Source organism: Geotrypetes seraphini, chromosome 4 (genome assembly GCF_902459505.1).
Source record: "Geotrypetes seraphini chromosome 4, aGeoSer1.1, whole genome shotgun sequence".
Lineage (NCBI taxonomy): Eukaryota > Metazoa > Chordata > Amphibia > Gymnophiona > Dermophiidae > Geotrypetes > Geotrypetes seraphini.
In genome coordinates, this window is record NC_047087.1 from 211,998,691 (window position 1) to 212,020,735 (window position 22,045).

Sequence of the window (22,045 nt, forward strand, 5' to 3'; positions counted from 1 at the left end):
ACTGGAGATGCTAAAACTACACAAGCAGTTCTATAAGTAAAAATAAGAATTCATCATATTGACACCAATAATCAAATACCACCACACGCGATTTAATAAATTCTGAAAACAGTGTAGAATCAACGCAAAGGCAGTCGCCCAGAGGTAAGAATTGGCATTCTGTCTTCAGAGAACACCTGCAACTGATAAGTATCTTTTCTATTCTCACAGTTTGAATCCTATATAATAAAACCCTAGCCGCGCATGCGCACTCCCACCTATGTGTTTCATTTTCCCTGTTCCGTGAGATGTAGGTCCGTGGTGTCAGGAGTGCGCATGCGCGGGTCCCCAGCCTTACCGCACCTAACTACACTCGCCAGCAGGACTGGCCGCCAGCGCTGGACTCCCTGCTCTTCTGAAAGTAAGTTGTTCGCCTTGCCGACCCCCTTCCCTTCCCGCGGTCCCGACTCCAAACCTGCTGACTCCAGCAGCATCTGCATCACTACACACGCTGCTTCAGGGCCGACCAGACTTCTAGCACCCGTTAATGTAACGGGCTAAAATACTAGTAACAGAATATTATGGCTAACTAGACTCTCAGGGTTCAAGTAAAATAAACATAAAAATCAGACCCTCATGTCCAAAATCTGCTGCTTAGGTCAGCAATATTGTTATCCCAGGACAAGCAGGCAGCATATTCTCACATGTGGGTGACGTCATCCATGGAGCCCCGACGCGGACAGCTTTTCAAGCAAACTTGATTGAAGATTTCAAGTTTGCTGGTGCTGTACCACGCATGTGTGTGCCTTCCTGATCCACTAGAGGGCACATCCCCTCCTCATGGTCTTCAGTTCTTAGTTTTCCGCGAAGCCAGAAAGCCCTGTCTCTCTTCTCTGCGTTCTTCTAAGTGCCTTTCTAGCACCGCGGCTTCTTTATTTTGTTAGGGAGTCGCTGTGCATTTGTTGATTGATCGTGTATTTATTTGTTTCAAAAAAAAAAAAAAAAAGGACTTTTTATTGTGTTTCTGCTGGTTCCACCGGCAGGCCCTTCTTGGGCCTCAGCCATGCTGCTAGGTCTCAGTTGGCTGCAGCTGTATTTTCTTTTTCCCTGGCCTCTCTCTGGGCTCACCTTGTGTGAGCAGAATGGCCGGGACCCTTTTTCCTTCGTTGGAATCGGAGAGTAGCTTCGATCCCCGGTAAGTTTTCTTTCTTTCTTTTTTTCTGTTCTTCTAGGTGCGTTACCTCGGTAACGCCGCCGGCTGAGTCTCAGGCATTCCAGGCATCGAGTGCAGTCATGCCCGCCTCTACGAGACCTTCAAAGCATGCCTCCTTTCATGGGAATACTCATCTCGAGGTTGCCCTTTATGGAGTGCACTGCTGCACCTTTATTACCAGTTTCATTGGTACGGTGCCGACTTCTGACGGTCTTCGGTGTGCCTCGACGTCGACTGGAGCTCCGTGCCTCGACTGGAGCTCCGTGCCTCGACTGGAGCTCCGTGCCTCGACTGGAGCTCCGTGCCTCGACTGGAGCTCCGTGCCTCGACTGGAGCTCCGTGCCTCGACTGGAGCTCCGTGCCTCGACTGGAGCTCCGTGCCTCGACATCGACTGAGGCTTTGTGCCTCGACGTCTGCTGGGGCTTCGTGCCTCGACGTCGGCTGGGGCTTCGTGCCTCGACGTCGGCTGGGGCTTCGTGCCTCGACGTCGGCTGGGGCTTCGTGCCTCGACGTCGGCTGGGGCTTCGTGCCTCGACGTCGGCTGGGGCTTCGTGCCTCGACGTCGGCTGGGGCTTCGTGCCTCGACGTCGGCTGGGGCTTCGTGCCTCGACGTCGGCTGGGGCTTCGTGCCTCGACGTCGGCTGGGGCTTCGTGCCTCGACGTCGGCTGGGGCTTCGTGCCTCGACGTCGGCTGGGGCTTTGTGCCTCGACGTCGGCTGGGGCTTCGTGCCTCGACTGCGGCTTTGTGCCTGCACGTCGACTGCGGCTTTGTGCCTGCACGTCGGCTGGGGCTTTGTGCCTGCACGTCGGCTGGGGCTTGGTGCCTCACCGCCGCCTGAGGCCTTGTGCCTCGACGTAGAATGCGGCTTTGTGCCTCGACTTTCTGCCTCGACGTCGACTGGGGCTTGGTGTCTCGATGTCGCCTGCAGCTTGGTGTCTCGATGTCGACGGATGCTTTGTGCCTTCGCCGTCGGCTGCGGCCGTGTGCTTCGCGTCACTTGACGCTTGTGCTTCAACATCGTCTGAGGCTTGGGCCTCGACGTCGACTGAGGCTGGGGGCCTCATTGTCGGCTCGAGCTCTGTGCCTCGTCGTTGACCGAGGCTTCGTGCCTCGCCGTCGACTGGAGCTTTGTGACTTAACGTCGCTTGGGGCTTTGTGCCCTTTGGTTGGCTGTGGCCTTGTGTCTCGAAGTCGACTGTGGCTTGGTGCTGCAACGTCGCTGGGGGCTTTATACCTCGGCATCGACGGGGGTCTTAGTGCCTCGACGTCGACTGGGGCTTCGTGCCTCGACGTCGGCTGGGGCTTCGTGCCTCGACGTCGGCTGGGGCTTCGTGCCTCGACGTCGGCTGGGGCTTCGTGCCTCGACGTCGGCTGGGGCTTCGTGCCTCGACGTCGGCTGGGGCTTTGGGCCTCGACGTCGGCTGGGGCTTCGGGCCTCGACGTCGCCTCCGGCTTCGGGCCTCGACGTCGCCTCCGGCTTCGGGCCTCGACGTCGCCTCCGGCTTCGGGCCTCGACGTCGCCTCCGGCTTCGGGCCTCGACGTCGCCTCCGGCTTCGGGCCTCGACGTCGCCTCCGGCTTCGGGCCTCGACGTCGCCTCCGGCTTCGGGCCTCGACTGAGGCTTGGTGCCTCGACGTCGGCTGGGGCTTTGTGCCTGCACGTCGGCTGGGGCTTGGTGCCTCACCGCCGCCTGAGGCCTTGTGCCTCGACGTAAAATGCGGCTTTGTGCCTCGACTTTCTGCCTCGACGTCGACTGGGGCTTGGTGTCTCGATGTCGCCTGCGGCTTGGTGTCTCGACGTCGACGGATGCTTTGTGCCTTCGCCGTCGGCTGCGGCCGTGTGCTTCGCGTCACTTGATGCTTGTGCTTCAACATCGTCTGAGGCTTGGGCCTCGACTTCGACTGAGGCTGGGGGCCTCATTGTCGGCTCGAGCTCTGTGCCTCGTCGTTGACCGAGGCTTCGTGCCTCGCCGTCGACTGGAGCTTTGTGACTTAACGTCGCTTGGGGCTTTGTGCCCTTTGGTTGGCTGTGGCCTTGTGTCTCGAAGTCGACTGTGGCTTGGTGCTGCAACGTCGCTGGGGGCTTTATACCTCGGCATCGACGGGGGTCTTAGTGCCTCGACGTCATCTGGGGCTCTGTGCCTCGGCATCTCCGGCTCCTGTTCGAGAGGGTTCCCCGCTTTCTCTTCGGTTCATTCCGGGCAGCCGTGACGGAATCTTGAAGTAAGGAGTTTGGTTTCCTGGAGGAGACTCTCTCCCTGCTCCGGCTCTATTGCTCCCGCCATGCGTCATCTCGCTTGGTGCAGAGTGTGGCTGGGGATCCGAACCTCCAGGATCGTCTCGCCACTTTTACTTGCATGAGTACTGCGCTTCTTGAGGCCTCTCTTGCGGAGGCCTCTAACCGCCTCCCAGCACGCGACCGGTCCTTCGCCTTTTGGGACGCCTTCAGCTGAATCCCTTCTGCCTTGGTGGTTTGGACTCCTTCTCCAGAGGGGCCTCCGGATACCTTTCTTGTGTTATCTCGGCCTCCTTCGCAGCAGCCGCAATAGCTGCAGCTATTATGGTCCAGCCGCCGGTTTCGGCGACTCCTGGCCGTCTTTTTGACGATTCTTGCATAGCCTCCGGGCTGCTCTCCTTCTGGGGATTCCCCTCCTCCCTTCGGGAGGGGTGTCTCCATGTCTACGCATCGGGAGTATAGCCTCGCTTCTGTCGGTTGGGCATTCCCATCCTCCCATCTGCGTCTGGTCCTGGCCCTTTGTGCCCTGCACTAGTTTCTGGTCCGGGAGTGGTTCAGACTCTGTCCGCCCCAGTCTCGGGAGTCCATCGGGGCGGACCTGGACCCAGTTTGTCTGCGCTTCTTCTTGTCTTGGCCTCAGGGGGAGGCCCTTGTTTGTTTATGCCGGAAGGTGACCCCTCTGTCCTCGGTCCGTCTCCGGTCTTTTCTGCCTCTGCCTTGGCAGGCCGCCTGTCTGCGCCTGAGTCAGCTGGTGTCTCAGCGGTCTTCGGCCTCGGCCGAGCTGATGCTGATCCTTTTGGGATCATGGGTCTCCACGGTTCATGTCCCGATGTTCGCCTGGTTTCATCTTCGTGTTCCCCACTGGACCCGAGCATCTCAGTGATGGCAGGATCGGGATCCCGCTTCCCAGCACATTGTGGTGCCTCCCTCCTTGACACGTTTGTTTCATTGGTGGGCCACCTCTTCGTATCATCGCATCAGAAGGTTCTGCCGATGGACTCCTCGGCATAGGCCTAGGGGTGCACCTCGACGGCCTTCAGACAGGGTCTTTGGTCGGGTGCGGGCCGTCGCAGCCGCATCAATCTGCTGGAGCTCCGGGCCATTTACAATGCCGTGGTGGATTTTCGTTATTGCAAGATTGTGGGGTCCTGGTGTGTCCCGACATCCCGGTGGCGATGTATTCTGTGATCAAGCCAGGATGTACAGGTTCCCTGTTACTTTGCAGGGAAGCCCTTCGTCATTGGCAGGGGGCGTTACACCACTGCTTCTTTCTTCGGGCGGTGTATTTCCGGGGCGTGCAGCATTGTCTGGTGGACACGTTGAGTCGCCCTTTTCGGCCGCATGAATGGTTGCTCCATTCTCAGACTCTGCGGCATGTGGTTGTTCGGTGGGGAACCCAACAGGTAGTTCTGTTCGCTTCGCCCCTCACTCACTGGTTGCCTCGATATTGCTCGAGGATGTTCTCCCGGGTTCGCATCGAGGTGGATGCTTTCCTTCTCGATGGAATGGGCAGGTTCCTCTATGCGTTCCCTCCCTTTACTCTGATTCTCGGGTCTTTGATACACCTCCTGTCGGTCTGCGCCACCATGATCTTGATGGCTCCTCTGTGGCCCTGGCAGCCATGGTTCTCCCTGCTCCTCCAGCGTGTCAGGGAGACTCAGCTTCTACCTATGTTCCCGTCTCTGCTGTCTCAGTGTTGTGGTTTCTGTTGCATTCAAATCTGCAGTATCTACACTTATCAGCTTGGTTCCTCGCAACGTGCCTCCCTCGTTCTGTTTCTCTCAGTCGGTGGGGGTGTTCTCGAGGCCTCTCGAAAGATCTCCACTCGGCAATGCTTTTCCCAGATATGGTCCTGATTTGCTGCGTGGTGTGCTGAGCACCGCATGGATTCGCTCTCTGCCTCCTTGCCTTCAGTGCTGGATTATCTGTTGCACTTATCTCGGTCTGGTCTCAAATCTACATTTATTCGAGTCCACCTCTGTGCATTTGCTGCCTTTCATCGGCCGCTGAATGGGACGCTGCTCTCCGTCCATCCGATGGTTTCCCGCTTTATGAGGGATCTCTTCATTGTACATCCTCCGCTCAAAGCCCCTCCGGTGGTTTGGGATCTTTGTGTGTTCCTGGCTCAATTGGTGATACCTTCATTTGATTCCATTGATGAAGCTCTTTTGAATTACTTCACCTGGCAGGTGGTATTCCTGGTTGCTCTCACGTCTGCTCGCAGTCAGTGAGCTGCAAGCTCTGGTTGCGGACCCGTCTTTTCCTGTATTTCATCATGACACGGTGGTCCTGCGTACTCAACCCCAGTTCTTGTCCAGGGTGGTTTCGGACTTTCCTTTCGATCTTTCCATTGTTCTTCCGGTCTTTTTTCCGAAGCCCCACTCGCCTCCTGGCGAGGTGGCGCTTCACACACTTGACTGTAAGAGGGCGTTGGCTTCAACGCACTCAGTCTCCTTGGACGGTTCCTCAATTCTTTTTGTCCTTCGACCCTAATTGGTTGGGACGCCCAGTTTCCAAGCGCACCTTGTCCAACTGATTGGCTGCTTGTATTTCCTTTTGCTACACTCAGGCTGGTCTCGCGCTGCATGGTCGAGTCACGGGACATAAAGTCCGAGCGATGGCGGCTTCTGTAGCTTTCCTCAGGTCGATGCCTATCGAGGAGATTTGCAAGGCTGCCACTTGGTCTTCGGTTCATACTTTCACCTCCCACTACTGCCTGGATACTCTGTCCAGGAGCGACGGCCGGTTTGGCCAGTCGGTTTTGCGTAATCTATTTTCTTGAATTGCCAACTTCCCTCCGTCCCTTTTTGGTTAGCTTGGAGGTCACCCACATGTGAGAATATGCTGCCTGCTTGTCCTGGGATAAAGCACAGTTACTTACCGTAACAGGTGTTATCCAGGGACAGCAGGCAGATATTCTCACAACCCGCCCGCCTCCCCGAGGTTGGCTTCTTTGCTAGCTATCTGAACTGAAGACCATGAGGAGGGGATGCGCCCTCTAGTGGATCAGGAAGGCACACACATGCGTAGTACAGCACCAGCAAACTTGAAATCTTCAATCAAGTTTGCTTGAAAAGCTGTCCGCGTCGGGGCTCCGTGGATGACGTCACCCACATGTGAGAATATCTGCCTGCTGTCCCTGGATAACACCTGTTACGGTAAGTAACTGTGCTTTTTGGTGTGATTGAGTCCAAAAGTCCAATTGATTTGATCCAGAACTTTTGATTGGGACAGAAATTCTGATTCTGCCAAATATGTCAGTGATTGAGACCGCTATATATTCAGCTGTAATAAATCACAGATAAAATTATTTTCTTTTGGTATGTTTGGTTCTTGGTTTACATTTTTCTCTCTTTGAGTTTTTAGTCATAACCTTACCTTTTTTTTTTTTTTTTTTCTTTGCAGTTTACAGAGTACTAGTAATAATTCTGAATTGGAGCCCAGGATGAGTTCCATTAAAGATAATTTTTGTGACTCTAATCAGAGTGAGACATTGACTCTTTTCCAGCAACCTGAAACAAGATCACCTATCCAAACTACTAAACCTTCAATTGGATCTCTGTTGGGCATCTCTTCTGAAAATGAAACAGGAGGAGTGAACAGCAAACAACCTTCAGATACCAAATCTGTTAAAGGAACTTCATCAATGGACCAACAGATCATCAAAAGTGAGGAACACATTGACAAATTTGCTACGAGATCCTCTTCAGGAATAACTAATACATTGCCTGTACCACAACCAGCTGTGAACATTTTGACTGTAACAGAGGTGTCTTCAGATAGCTTACAGCATTCTAAAAACTGCAGTCCAGGACACCTTTTAAATTTGGGCATAAATATGGAAGATGTGGTTCTAGAGAGCCCACTCTCGGATGCTGGGGAGGATTCTGGATCTAGCTTTGATAGTAACTGGAACAAATGCCATAGCAGTTCAGCAGAATCTCCTATTGCCATGGAGAAAGATAGTGAAGCTGGGTCTCCAATGGATATAGATACCTCAAATAATAGTTTTCAGGGTTCAGTGGCAAAAAAAGACTACAGTTCCATTCCTGATGGTAGGGAGGATGCTGGAAATAAATCTTCCAAAATTCAGCCACATGCTGAAGATAATGCTGAGTTTACAAAATCAAGTTCCTTTTCCAAAGATGCTGAAATTACCATTACCTCTGGAGGCACAGTGGTTCTTGGCCAAGAGAATGAAATGGATATAGCACCTCAGGAGAGAGAGAGACCTGGGATTTCTTCTGACCCCTCTTCAGAATGCAAGGGTGCCTGGCATTGTGGGAAGAAGGACTCAAAAATTACAGATTTCTTTAGAGGAGCTCCCAGATTTGAGCAAAAAAGGTAAATTTAATTAACTTCCTGTCATGGCATTGTAGCTCTTTTTAGAGTTAATGGAAAGTATCAATGCTAGGGCTAGCCCAAAGGCATCTGATCCATTAGACAAACTGTTAGTTATATACAACCCTCCACCCCTGAGGTTCAGTTCAGAACTCTAGTAGTCTAGCAGTTCCCCCATTCCTTCTCTTTGCTACATTCCCTATTCCCTTCTGGACCTCCTACTGCTATTGCCACCCTACCTCCTCCCTATGCTTGAAGCTGTAAGAAGTCTGAATGCTGTGTGAGGTCTTTTGAATACAGGTCTGTGCTCAAGCACTGGTATGTCTTGCCCTTCCCCTTCTGATAGGAAGCCCACTTCATGGGATGGAGAGAAGGGGAAATAGACACAACAGGCACTTGCGCGTGGGCCTGTGTTTAAATGCCATGCACGATACTTAATCTTACTGCTTTGGGCCAGGGGGAAGGTAGGGTGGTGGCAGTAGACCTTTCAAGGAGGAGACTTGCTCTCACGAAAGAGTCTTCCTCCTTCTCAATTCTGTTGTCCTAGGTGAATTTCTAGTCCGCCTAATGGCTGGGCGGGCCCTGGTATGTGTCCAAATACCATCTTCCTTTGGAGAGGATATCCTCAGTTAGCCAACATCCTCCCGGTTGTTTTTTGTTTAAGTGAACCAAACTGATCACAGAAGGAGGGTGCAGTACTAAAGCTTGAATTGTTCCTGTCATACCATGCCATGCCTGTTTAGTTGATTAGTTCTAGTAATATATTTCTTGTTGGACATCTGTAATAGTATGAGCCAGGTGGGGTCTGGGCCAGTACACAAACAGCCAGACATAAGCAGAAAAGGTAAAAGAAAATTCTTTATTAACTCAAAAAGGGAAATCCTGCACCCTGTTACTGCACAGCACCAGGCATACATTGTGGAGTCTTTGGTTCAAAAGTCCTAAGGTGGGCCTCTGGCTGACAGGACCCAAGATATGGACTGTGGTTTGTAACAGCCATGCCCCAACACAGTCTTGTAACAGTCTTCCTTCAGTCAGATAACAAGGTCTGGTCACTAAATATTCAGCAAGGAAATGTTTGGCTTATCTTAGTCAAGCAGAATGTCTAGCGGTTGTAGTTAAGGCATATGCTGGGGCCACTTCTTCCTCCTCCCTCTGGGTCTACTTATCCTAGTTCTGGCCCTGTTTTATACTTCTGGTAGCTGCTTCCCTGACTCATCCTTCCAGTGTCACTTTCCCATAAGGAGCTACCTATGTTAAGGTTGTTCTGACATTCATTTATTTATTTAAAAGTTTATACACTGCCTAAAACCTTGTGAGGGAGAATCCAACAGAGGGAGTAGTAGTGTTCTATAGACTCCTTCATAACACCTATAATGTAAGCATATCTTTTATTGGGTATGATAACAGTATGATAATGGCTTCGGAAAGCATAACAGGTTCTACGAGGCTGATAATTTTTTAGGTCAAACCATTTTGTAAGGCACCTACTTATAGAAAAAGGTATCCTATTTTCTAATACAGTGGTACCTTGGAATCCAAACTTAATCCGTTCCAGAACCCCGTTTGAGTTCCAAAACGTTCGCATTCCAAGACAATTCTGATTGAAAATAATAGAAACTGGATTAATCCATTCCTTGGTTCCACAAACTCAGCAAGATCGGGTCCCCCTGGTAGAGGCAGCAAGATCGGCAACTGCAAGTGGTGCTCACCCCAAAGCTTCCCTCCCAGGCGGAAACAGGAAGCTGCGTCGACGGAAGCTTTGGTCTGAGTAACGCTTACAGTTCCTGTATGTTCGGATTCCAAAGCAGCGTTCAGATTCCGGGGCAAAATTTAATTTAAAAAAAGTTTGGATTCCAAATTGTTTGAGTTCTGGGGCGTTTGGATTCCGAGGTACCATTATACTTGTAGATTTGTGTTCATTGACTTTTTAAGAAGGAGAAGTGTGGCATACAAATGTATGTGTCTGCATTTGGTAGTTTGAATATGGACAAAAGAGAGGTTTGCAGTAATGGTAAAAATGGTGGGGTGGAGTTTGAGTATGTGGAAAAAAAGAAGCTGGTATACGGAAATGTATTTAAAACAAGATGAGAGCAACATTTTGAGTCATGGGGATCTATCCATCTATAGATTCCAGCTAAGTTGGATAGGTACGAGTAGGGCTAAAATGATTTGCATGGTTTATAAACAGTACCAAAGATGATTTTTTTTTGCTGTGATAATGAGTAAGGGGCATAAAAAGTCTCCAGAGAGCTTCTTTCACAATGAGGATATATATAGATATATATAGATATATATATATATATATATCTATATCTATATATATATCTATATCTATATATATATATCTATATCTATATCTTAAATAATAAAATGCTAGCCGCGCATGTGCACTTGCCTCGCATGTTCCCTGATCCCTTTTCTGTCGAGATGTGGCAAGACAAGTGCGCATGCGCGCTTATTACGTCACTGACGGAGAGCAGCGAATGCAGGAAGCGGTGTGGCCAGGTAAACAAAAAAAACAACAACAACCGAGCGAGCTGGGCCACTGAGAAAGCGCGGGAGACCTGGCCCGGGCTGCGGACGGGTAAGGAGCTGGGGCAGTGAGCCTTCCCTGCGGCTGAAATGGAGCCTGGCCACCCTCCGCGACAGACCACAGGAGTCCGAGTCCTTTTCCGCTCACCCCCCTTCCCATGGACCCGACTACCTTGGCGATTCAAGCAGCGTGTGCACCAGTCTTCACACCCTGCTTCGGGCCCTTTTACTTCGATTTGCTCTGCCGCGTCTCTGATGATGTCATCAGGAACGTGCCAGAGTAAATCAGGGCAGTAGAAGGACCCGAAGCAGCATGTGAAGACTGGTGCACATGCTGCTTGAATCGCCGGGTAGGTAGTCAGGTCCGTGGGAAGGGAAGGGGGGGGGCGCAAGGACTCTGGGGAGAATGGCAGACACCGGCCCTGTACTAACTCCCATGGACAGGGGGAGCAGGAAGGGGTGCTGATGGACAGGGGGGGGGAATGAAGGGAGGCCTATTGCTGGACAGAGGGAGCAGGAAGAGGTGATGATGGACAGGGGGGGAAAAAAGGAAGGGAGGCTTATTGCTTGACAGGGGGAACAGGAAGAGATGCTGATGGACGGGGGGGGGAAATGAAGGGAGGCCTACTGCTGGACAGAGGGAGCAGGAAGAGGTGATGATGGACAGGGGGGGAAATGAAGGGAGGCCTACTGCTGGACAGAGGGAGCAGGAAGAGGTGATGATGGACCGGGGGGAAAGGAATGGAGGCCTACTGCTGGACATGGGGAGCAAGAAGAGGTGCTGATGGACAGGGGGGGAAATGAAGGGAGGCCTACTGCTGGACAGAGGGAGCAGGAAGAGGTGATGATGGACCGGGGGGAAAGGAATGGAGGCCTACTGCTGGACATGGGGAGCAAGAAGAGGTGCTGATGGACAGGGGGGAAATGAAGGGAGGCCTACTGCTGGACAGAGGGAGCGGGAAGAGGTGATGATGGACACGGTGGAAAAATGAAGGGAGGCTTACTGCTGGACAGGGGGAGCAAGAAGAGGTGCTGATGGACAGGGGGGAGGTAAAACAAAGGGAGAAGGGCTGCTGCTGGATAAGGGGAGCAGTGAAGGGGTGGTGGTGGACACAGGAGGTAAAAATAAGGGAGAATGGACAGGAAAAAGCGGCTAAGGATACAGAGAGAGAAAGAAATAAAGACAGACACACATATATTCTAGCACCCGTTAATGTAACGGGCTATAAAGCTAGTATATATATATATATATATATATATATATATATATATATATATATATATATATATATATATGTGTGTGTGTGTGTGTGTGTAAAAGGCCCCTTAGAAAATTACCCTGTGCATATAAGTATGCTTGATGACAAAAACACATGGATGTGGGCTTCTTCTAGGTAGAATTTGAGCAGAGTACAAGCAGTGTCGTGCTTTATGCATGTACATTTTACACCTGCTCTTGAGCTGGTATAAATGCAAGTAGGTTTATTTTAGCTGTGATTTCTGTATGATCTGTTCTTAAATTTATTTCCATTTATAAACCACCTTTCCTTAGCGCCGGCAACAGTTGAATCCAGAGACACGTCTGCCAGCAGGTGGAGATAGAGAACTGACTTGCAGTATATCTTGGATGGAATCCCTCCTGGCCAGCCAGTATTCGTTATCTCCAGCAGGTTAGATGACTGCTATTCCTCTAGACTCCTGGCTTCAGTTTCCTGGATCAGAAAGGCGAAATCCTCCTGTGGCTTAGGCCTCAGTTGAGCTGTGGGGTGTTGGCTGAATGGTGCGAACTTTGGGGGCAACACATGGGCCCTCCCAGGTCACTTCCCTACCTGAAGAACCTGAATACCTGAGGAACTTCGTTGGTTTGAGGGCTTCTTTCCCATAAGTAAAAAAAAGAGCCCGAGTCTGGTTTTTCTGAGGGTGTTTGCTTTTCGAATTCAGGAGGAGTGTGAACAGCAGTTGTGCTGGGAATGGCGGCAGAAGCGGTTAAATGAAGTAAGCGCTGCACACCGTCAGGAGTGGCTTCCACTGTGAGCTCAGGAGATGCATCAGCGGTTAGTTTGACCCAGGAGTGCGCTGGTGCCACAGGTAAAGAAGCGTTGGACAAAGTGAAAATGGCGCCCTCGCAGCAGTGAGTGAGCTCCGCCCGTCTTCTTCGGTGGAGGTGGTAAGTGCGTGGATGTCACAGGGAGAGGCGGAGGGGGAAGATTCACAGACATGCATGCAGCTCTTCTCTCCAGAGTTTGGTTGCTACACAATGCTTTTTTGCTGCAACAGACAAACCCGGAGGGGAGGGCTCAGGTAATGGAATGGCCCAGGTATCTTTGTCCCGACCTCAGTTAGGGGTGGGGGAGGGCCAGCAAGGTGGCAAATGGCAGGATTCAGAGGTTTTTCAGTCTGCTAATTATGAGCTCTCGTTTCCCTGTTTGACCCCAGGGAGGCTGATAATGAACAAGAGGTGGAGGTGGGAGTAGAGATGGATGATCCCTCTGTATTGAGACTTTTTCATAAAGAGGAGCTAGCTGTATTTATCTCCAAAGCGCTAGAGTGTTTGCATATTTCTGACTCAGGGGTGACTAGGGTATCCAATCCCCTGATGTCTGGAATGAAGAAGCTTCCTAGAGCCTTCCCGGTGCATGAGACCATGCAGGAATTAATATTGGAGCAATGGACCACTCCGGAGTCAACTCTCAAGTTAGGTAAAGCTATGAGGCAGTTGTATCCTGTGACTCAGGAGGAACTGGATAAGTTTCAGCTTCCGAAGGTGGACGTGTTGGTGGCAGCCATTTCTAGAAGAACTACTCTTCCAGTGGAGGGGGGAGTGGGACTTAAGGATTCACAGGATAGGAAGCTTGAGTCTACCTTGAAGGCTTCATTCAATGTGGCAGCCAATGACTCTGCAGACAGCCTTGTGCAGTTCCTATGCGCCACTGTCTTCAATGGGTCCAACGGATCACGGATTATGGTATGGTGGAGCCGGAGTGGCTCTACTCCCGGACTTTCTGGATGTGGAGTCAGGGCTGGCATATCTAGCGGATGCCTTATATGATATGATTAGGGCCTCAGCTAAGCAGATTTCCCTGGCTGTGACGTCTAGGAGGCGTTTATGGCTGTGGAATTGGGCAGCAGACGTGGCCTCTAAGTTACATTTAGTTCATTTGCCGTTTAAGGGTCAATTGTTGTTTGGAGAAGACCTGGAGAGGTTAGTTAAGGAATTTGGAGACTCTAAATCTGAGGTTACCAGAGGATAGACCCAGGAGTTTGTCCCGGTCGCCACCCTCTAGGCCACATTTTAGGGATACCAGGAGGTATAACCCAGAGAGATCAACGTATAGGGCATCTTATGACACATTCTACAGTGCCAGATCAAGGTTTGCTTAGCGGCAATCTGGGCATCCTCCCAAACCTTCTTCTGGCCAGTCAGTTGGTCTTCATACATCACGGTTTGCTAAGTGATGGGTCAGGGGATCCTTCTGTTGATTGGTTAGGGGATTTCTGGCCTCCTCTGGGGATGTGGGCCAGTTGGTATAGGACATTAGATCCTCATTGTTATTTTTGCGAGTTATCATTGGATTCTTGCGGGGTAGATTAGTTATCCGGTGGGATACAGGGGGTCAAGCATGTCTTACTTCCTCCTAAGGCTGCTTGGTTTTGTTTTTCAGAGTTTTTGATGAGAGGACTTAAAGTGCTCTGGCACTATCTGTATGTTCTTTATGATTTTGAAGGTTGGTTCACCTCTTTATACTTTTCCTGGTAGTAGGAAGGGCTGTGCGGTCTCTAAGGCCTTAGATGTTTACATCTGTCGGAGGCAACAAGTTTGTCCCACCCGGTTTCAGGTTGCTACATCCCACTTACCTCTGGATTCATCTGCTGCCAACGCTAAAGAAGGTAAAATTATGTCCTACCTGTTAATTTTCTTTCCTTTAGACGCAGCAGATGAATCCAGAACCCCACCCTGGTGTGTTCTCGGAGGGGGAGTTTGGGTTTTTCTCTTGCAGGTTGGTTTGCTTGGTGGATCAGTTTGTTGATATGGGACTGAATTGTTCCTGAGGCTTTGAACATAAGAACATAAGTAGTCGCCTCCGCCGGGGCAGACCAGAGGTCCATCCCGCCCAGCGGTCCGCTCACGCGGCGGCCCATCAGGCATATTGCCTGAGCAGCGGTCCCTGACTAATTTTATACCTACCTCTACACTTATCTCTAAATCTTCCACTACTCTTATCTGTACCCCTCAATCCCTTTGTCCTCCAGGAACCTATCCAGGTCTTCCTTGAAACCCTGTACTGTGCTATTTCCTATCACGGCCTCCGGAAGGGTGTTCCATGTGTCCACCACCCTCTGTGTGAAAAAGAATTTCCTTGCGTTTGTTCTAAACCTGTCCCCCTTCAATTTCATCTTGTTCTTGTGGTTTCTTTCAAATTGAAAAATCTGTCCTTGTCAACCTTTTCGATGCCCCTCAGGATCTTGAAGGTCTCTATCATATCTCCTCTGAGTCTCCGCTTTTCCAGGGAGAACAGCCCCAGCTTCTTCAGTCTGTCAGTGTATGTAAGGTTTTCCATACCCTTAATCAGTTTAGTTGCTTTTCTCTGGACTCTCTCAAGCATTGCCATGTCCTTTTTGAGGTACGGTGACCAGTACTGTACACAGTATTCCAGATGCGGGCGCACCATAGCCCGGTACAGTGGCAGGATGACTTCCTTCGTTCTGGTCGAGATACCCTTCTTAATGATACCTAACATTTGGTTTGCTTTCCTCGAGGCTGTGGCGCACTGTGCCGACGCCTTCAATGTCGTGTCTACCATCACTCCCAGGTCTCTTTCCAGCTTACTGACCCCTAGCATTGATCCCCCCATTTTGTAAGTGAACATCGGGTTCCTTCTCCTTATATGCATGACCTTGCATTTCCCCACGTTGAAGCTCATTTGCCACTTTTTTGCCCATTCTTCCAGTGTCGTAAGATCCCTTTGGAGATCCTCGCAATCTGCCGTGGTTTCAACCTTGCTGAATAGTTTGGTGTCATCTGCGAATTTGATGACCTCACATTTTGTTCCCGCCTCCAGGTCGTCAATAAATATGTTAAACAGGAGCGGTCCCAGCACTGACCCTTGAGGGACCCCACTCGTGACCCCTTGCCAGTCCGAGTAGTGGCCCTTTACACCAACCCTCTGCTTCCTGTCTGCCAGCCAGTTTTTGATCCATCGGTGGACCTCCCCTCGCACCCCGTGATTCCATAGTTTCCTGAGCAACCGCTCATGTGGTACCTTATCGAAGGCTTTCTGGAAGTCTAGGTAAATTATGTCTATGGGTTCACCTTTGTCCACCTGGCTATTTACCCCCTCAAAGAAGTACAACAAGTTTGTGAGGCACGATCTACCCTTGCAGAACCCATGCTGGCTCGACCTTAGCTGTCCATTTTTTTCGATATGATCACAGATGCCGTCCTTAATCAGCGCCTCCATCATCTTTTCCGGGACCGATGTGAGGCTCACCGGCCTATAGTTTCCCGGGTCGCCCCTTGAACCCTTCTTGAAGATGGGCGTGACATTAGCTATTTTCCAGTCCTCCGGGATCTCTCCAGTTTTTAGGGATAGGTTGCATATTTGCTGAAGTGTCTCTGCTATTTCATTCCTTAATTCCTTGAGCACCCTTGGGTGAATGCTGTCTGGACCTGGCGACTTGTCGCTCTTTAGCTTGTCTATCTGCCTGAGGACATCCTCCTGGCTCACCTCTAGTTGGACCAGCTTGCTATCTTGATCTCCATTTTCTATTTCCTCTGGTTCCGGAATGTTGGATGTGTCCTCCCTCGTGAAGACCGACGTAAAGAAGTCGTTTAACTTGTCAGCTATTTCTTTTTCCTCCCTCACTACTCCCTTTCTATCCCCATCATCCAAGGGCCCCACTTCCTCCCTCGCTGGTTGTTTTCCTATTTACGTACCTGAAGAATGATTTGAAATTTTTTGCCTCTCCCGCTAGTCTCTCTTCATATTCCCTCTTTGCTCTCCTAACCACTCGGTGGCACTCCTTCTGTCTTTCCTTGTGATCCTTTTGGTTGGCCTGCGTTTGATCCTGTTTCCATTTTTTGAATGATGCTTTCTTGTCACTGATCGCCTTTTTTACAGCAGCCGTTATCCATGCTGGGTTCTTTATTCGATTTTTCTTGCACTCTTTTCTGAACCTGGGGACGTACAGGTTCTGTGCTTCGTGCACCGTACGCTTGAGCAGAGTCCAGGCGCTTTCTACGGACTCTATCTTCTTTGTGCTGCCGTTGAGTTTCTTCCCCACCATTTTCCTCATTGCATCATAATTCCCTTTTCTGAAGTTGAGCGCTGTTGTTGTGGTTCTTTTCACCCTGGATGATCCCAGTTCTAGTCTGCACTGGATCATGTTATGATCGCTGTTCCCCAGTGGGTCTAATACTGCTACTTCCTTTGCAGGTCCCCCCAGTCCACTGAAGATTAGATCAAGAGTAGCTTCTCCTCGTGTAGGTTTTGTGACCAGCTGCTCCAGGAAACAGTCCCTCGTGGCTTCCAGGAATTTGGTCTCTCTCACGCAACTTGAGTGCCCGATACTCCAGTCAATCCCAGGGTAGTTGAAGTCCCCCATCACCACCACACTTCCATTCTTGCATACCTGCCGCAGTTCAGTCTCCAGGTCCCGGTCGATTTCTTCCGATTGGCCAGGCGGACGATAGTATAGACCCAATTTGATGTCTGCTCCAGATCCTCCTGATAGCTTAACCCATATTGATTCCAAGCCGTCCGCCCTTACTGCTGTTTCCATTTTGGTTGAGGGTATGGAGTCCTTTATGTATAGCGCTATTCCTCCACCCTTTTTGTGTGTCCTGTCTCTCCTGTAAAGTTTGTACCCTGGTATGACTACATCCCATTTATTGTCATCAGCCCACCACGTTTCTGTGATTCCAATTATGTCTAGGGCTTTTTGACTGGCTATAATTTCCAACTCTCCCATTTTGGCCCTGAGGCTCCTCGCATTTGTGTAGAGGCAATATAGGTCCTGATTTGTCGCCCGCCCTGCTTTTTTCTTTCCATGGCTCGGCGCTCCCACCTGGCTTGCCTTTACTCGGTCATCCACCTCCCATGGCGTGTCCGTTTTGCCCCCAGCCAGTATCCCCTTTTTTGGATGGTCCCCTGGCTCCCATTGTACTCTTTCGACCCTGCCTGTTAGATTCATTTGGTCACTGGGCCCCTGCATTGTATCTGTGGGCCCTTTTTCTGAAGATTTCCACTCAGTCCCTTTGTCCAAAGGTTCCCTCCCAGTCCCTTTGTCCAAAAGTTTCCTCTCAGTGCCTTTGTCCAAGATTTTCCTCTCAGTCCCATCTGTGGGTCCCTTTTCTGAAGGTTCCCACTCCGCCCCTTTGTCCAAAAGTTTCCTCCCGGTCCCTTTGTTCAAAAAGTCCCTCTCAGCCCCTTTGTCCAAGAGTTCCCACTCAGTCCCTTTGCCCAAAAGTGTCCACTCAGTCCCTTTGTCCAAGAAGCCCCTCATAGTCCCTTTGCCCAAGAATTTCCTCTCAGTCCCTTTGTCCAAAAGATCCCACTCGGTCCCAAGCTCTCTTTTGCGATGTCCTTGTTCAGTATCATTTTTTGATACCAATGTCCGGTGTGTCGAGGCCAGATCGACTTCCGGCTTTCCCCTACTCCTCAGTTTAAAGCTAGGTCTTTGGCGTTTTGGATGTTTCTTGCCAGCAGCCTCGTCCCATCCGTGCTCAGGTGCAGTCCGTCTCTCCTGTAGAGCTTGTTCTTCCCCAAGAAGGTCGTCCAGTTTCGAACAAAGTGGAAACCCTCCTCCTCGCACCATCTCCTCAGCCATCCGTTCATTTCTTGTAGTTCGCTCTGTCTCCTTGCGTCTGCTCTCGGTACTGGCAGGATCTATGAGAAGGCTATCCTCCTTGATCTCAGCTTTAGTTTCCGCCCCAGGATCCTGAACTGCTCAGTCAGTGTAGTCCGGTTGAAATTTTTCCTGCTGACGTCGTTGGTTCCAATGTGGATTACAACTGCCGTCTCCTCCGTCTCGGCTCCCTCCAGGATTCTCTCAATTCTGCTGATGACGTCCGTTGTTCTTGCCCCCGGGAGACATGTCACTAGTCGGTCCTCCCTCCCTCCGGTAATGTGACTGTCCACTTCTCGCAGGATTGAGTCTCCCACTACAACAGCAGATTTCCCCTTCCTCAGGTGTCTCTCTGGTCTCAGGTCCGTGTCCTCCGGGCTCTGCTGGATCTCCGCTGATCCTTCCGCCAGGTCCTGTTGGGTACCATCATCTGCTTTTTCAGACCCTACGCAAGGTCCCACTCCCATGGTGTCTGGTGGATCCTGACCTCCAGCTGCCGGTTACCGTCTGATACGCTGGTGGTCCTGTGCCTCTGCCATCTGCCAGGCCTCCTCTATGAACTTCTCGAGCTCTCTGACTTGTTCTGTGATGTGGCTCTCTCTGGTAGTATCCTCCGTTTCCCCACACTGTTCCTCTATGGTGCAGAGTCCCTCCAGCTCCTGGACTCTAACCTGCAGCCTTCCGACCTCCCTCTTCAGGCTATCCAGTTCCTGGCATCGATTGCATATGTATGCCCGCCTTCCAGAGGGGAGGTAGTCATACATATGACATGCGATGCAGTATACTGGGTAGCCCTGCTGGCAAGAGCAATACTGGCTGGCCAGGAGGGATTCCATCCAAGATATTCACCTGTGAGTCAGTTCTAATCTAATCTAATCTAGTCCTCGATTTATATACCAGGTCATCTCCTGACGGAGCTTGACTCGGTTTACAAGTAATTAAAGACCAGCAAAAAGCAAACAAGAGCATAGGAGAAAGTAAGTACTGTAGAGCAATCAATTTGTTTAATCTTTATAATAATAATAATAACTTTATTTTTCTATACTGCCATAATCTTGCGACTTCTAGGCGGTTCACAAAGAAGAAGAGCTGTACAATCAGCGAATTCAGTAGATGAATGTAAGATGGTTGAAAGGAAAATTATACATAGGTTGAATTATAAGAAGTTAACTATTTTACATTTTAGGCAAACTGTTCAAGTATTGTGTAAATAATAAGGTTTTTAGGACTTTACGAAATTGTTGTAACTGACCTATCAATCTATTTCCACCTACTGGTAAATGTATGCTATCCCACTTATCTTTGGATTCATCTGCTGCGTCTAAAGGAAAGAAAATTAACAGGTAGGACATAATTTTACCTTGTCCAAGGTGAGGAACAAACTATTTACATAACACAACAAATAAAACAAAACAAAGCATAGATGAATAGTCAACTAAACAAACATTAAACTGTGAGCTACAAAACCAAGTCCTGTTTAAACTGGAGCAACATAAGGTGATGCAAAATCCTGCTGTATGAGATAATGCTTTAATAACTGCTTAAAAGCTGCAGTAGGTTGTTGTCGTATCTGCAGAGGCAACTTGTTCCACTACCTCTTGAGGAGAAGGTGTAGAAATCTAAAGAAGCCAACTGCTCAGTCAATGAAAGACTTCAATATAAAACGCAAAGCAAGTGTTAGTTTAAATGAGGAAAGAGGGGTTCTCAGAAACCTGCGCAGAAACTGGTAGAAAGAACTTAATCTGAGACTTACTAGTTCCAGATTTCAATAATTGAACCCCCCCAAAACCTCACAAATTAAGGCATATTCTCTGCTCACTGATATAGACTCAATCTTTACTTTCAATCTGTGCGTGTCTTATAATTATTTTTCTTTTTTTGATTTTTCTACTTTCATGCATTCAGAATTTTTTGCTTGATCTGATATACTATTACAAATGATTTAACATGCAATCTTGAAAACCTCTGTTACACAAACAGTCCAAAGACGCCGGACAAGCTGAAAGCAGGCAAAACAATCAATATAACTGTTGAATTCACATATTATTTGATGCAAAACTAGCATATATGCATTTATCTTTGTGAAAAGCAGCTGTATTCCCAACGGTTACCCATTTCACCTATCAAGTAGCTTCATCCGGGGAACAGTCTTACAGGCTGTCACTGCTAATCTTGTAATGATGACCAAACTGATCTTCTCTATATAAAAATCACCTGCGTAATTACTTTTTCTAAAAGTGATAAATACAAACGCACAGAGTCAAAGGACCGTTACAAAAAACCAGTACAATCAATCTTAATATTTCTTAATATTTGTTTAACACTTGCTGTACAATGACTGGGTGCAGCTACACAAGTGACTAGTTCTTAATGGCGTCCCAGATTCACTGATGCAATGCATGTGCTTCTCAAATACTCTTTAAATTCACAAGCATGCACTAACATATTGGTGCGAAATTTCAAAAATGAAACCTTGTTCACATCAGCATATTGTGAAACTTGACTGTCAAACGTTTACAATAGCTACTAAAGACATTCTGAACTCTTTAAATACTTTTAATTCATGTGCTTACGCTGTCATGAAAAACTTAAATGTTAAACGAAAGAGTATTCTTTCCGCTTAAATACTTTTAAGTTGTTCATGTACAGGTGCTGAAATAAAAAATGAACAGCTTAAATCTAAAAAAGAGAGAAACTTTTCCTCTGTACTGTACATTCCTTCTTGTCAACGGTGGTCTCGGCTTTCCGAGTCCATCAGAAGGTTAGATTGCCTGCATGTCATACAACAGGGTCGGAGCATGAAGATGGGATCTTCCACAAATTAGATGTCCGGAAGATCTTGCACCTTTATATGGAAAGGATAACTGAGTTCTGGGCTGTCTGATCACTTTTTTGTTCTCATTGCTGTGCCTCATCGTGGTGGGCCGGCATTCAAGTCCTCGTTCGCTCGATGGATTTGAATGGCCATTTCCGCGACTTGCATTGTTTGCAGTGCGCAGCCACCAATTTCACTTCCAGCACTTTTGACAGGAAGAGTAGTGTCGTCGTGGGTGGTATCTTTTGTGAGTCATCTTGCTGAAATTTGCAGGGCGGCTCTTGGTCCTCTCTTCATACTTTTACTCGGTTTTACTGAATGGATGTGGCGGCACATTCTGCTGCTGTTTTTCAGGACCTCTGTTTTGTGGGCAAGCTCTTCTGTGAAGATTAGGTTTCTACCTATGATCTTCTTTCTGTTTGTCCCTGGAGGATTCCATGTGACCTGCCCTCTCTGTATACACTCAGTGGTATGGAATAGCCTGTTCTTTCTGCCTCAGTTATTCTCCTTACCGGCTTGAAGATTGTCCAGCCAGTTGCCAGATTCTGTGGGGAGTTTTCTGTGAGTATGCACATTGCCGAAGGCACTTTCTTGAAGTGCTCGTTGCACACAGTAGGTTAGTTCTATATTGTTCATCAATTTTTTCTGAGTTTCCTTTGTTCCTCTTTATTACTTGTTGATATTTTGCAGAGCATACCAGTTTGTGACGTACTTTTGTTGATGGGGATTCTCCCCTGTACCCCCTTTGTCCTGGATTTACAGGTATATGCTTGGCTTTGGGACTGAACTGATTTTACCACTAGGGGGTGTATACCATGTGTTCTGAAAAGATGTGAATTCCTGCAGGTTGGGATTGAACACCTAGCGTATGGATTTCTCCAGGGACTAACAGAAAGCAGATTATCGTAGGTAGAAACCTAATCTTCCATTCGAGTTCCTCTTTCCCACATGCATCACTTTGCACTTGCTCACATTAAATGTCATCTGCCATTTTGGTGCCCAGTTTCCCAATCTCACAAGGTCTTTAGGGTTTGATAGAATTCACTGGCTGTTCATATTTTCATTGTTAGAAAATATTTG

General features: G+C 49.1%; 1 protein-coding gene across 5 annotated transcripts in view; it reads left to right on the top strand.

Moving 5' to 3' along the window:
- Positions 1-22,045, top strand: part of PARG (poly(ADP-ribose) glycohydrolase) — a 268,960-nt gene that overhangs the window by 15,208 nt on the left and 231,707 nt on the right. For all 5 annotated transcript variants that reach the window (XM_033942315.1, XM_033942317.1, XM_033942312.1 and 2 more), the window contains one exon: positions 6,835-7,773. In XM_033942315.1, coding sequence (XP_033798206.1) covers positions 6,835-7,773 — 939 coding nt within the window. The remainder of the gene's footprint in view (positions 1-6,834; positions 7,774-22,045) is intronic.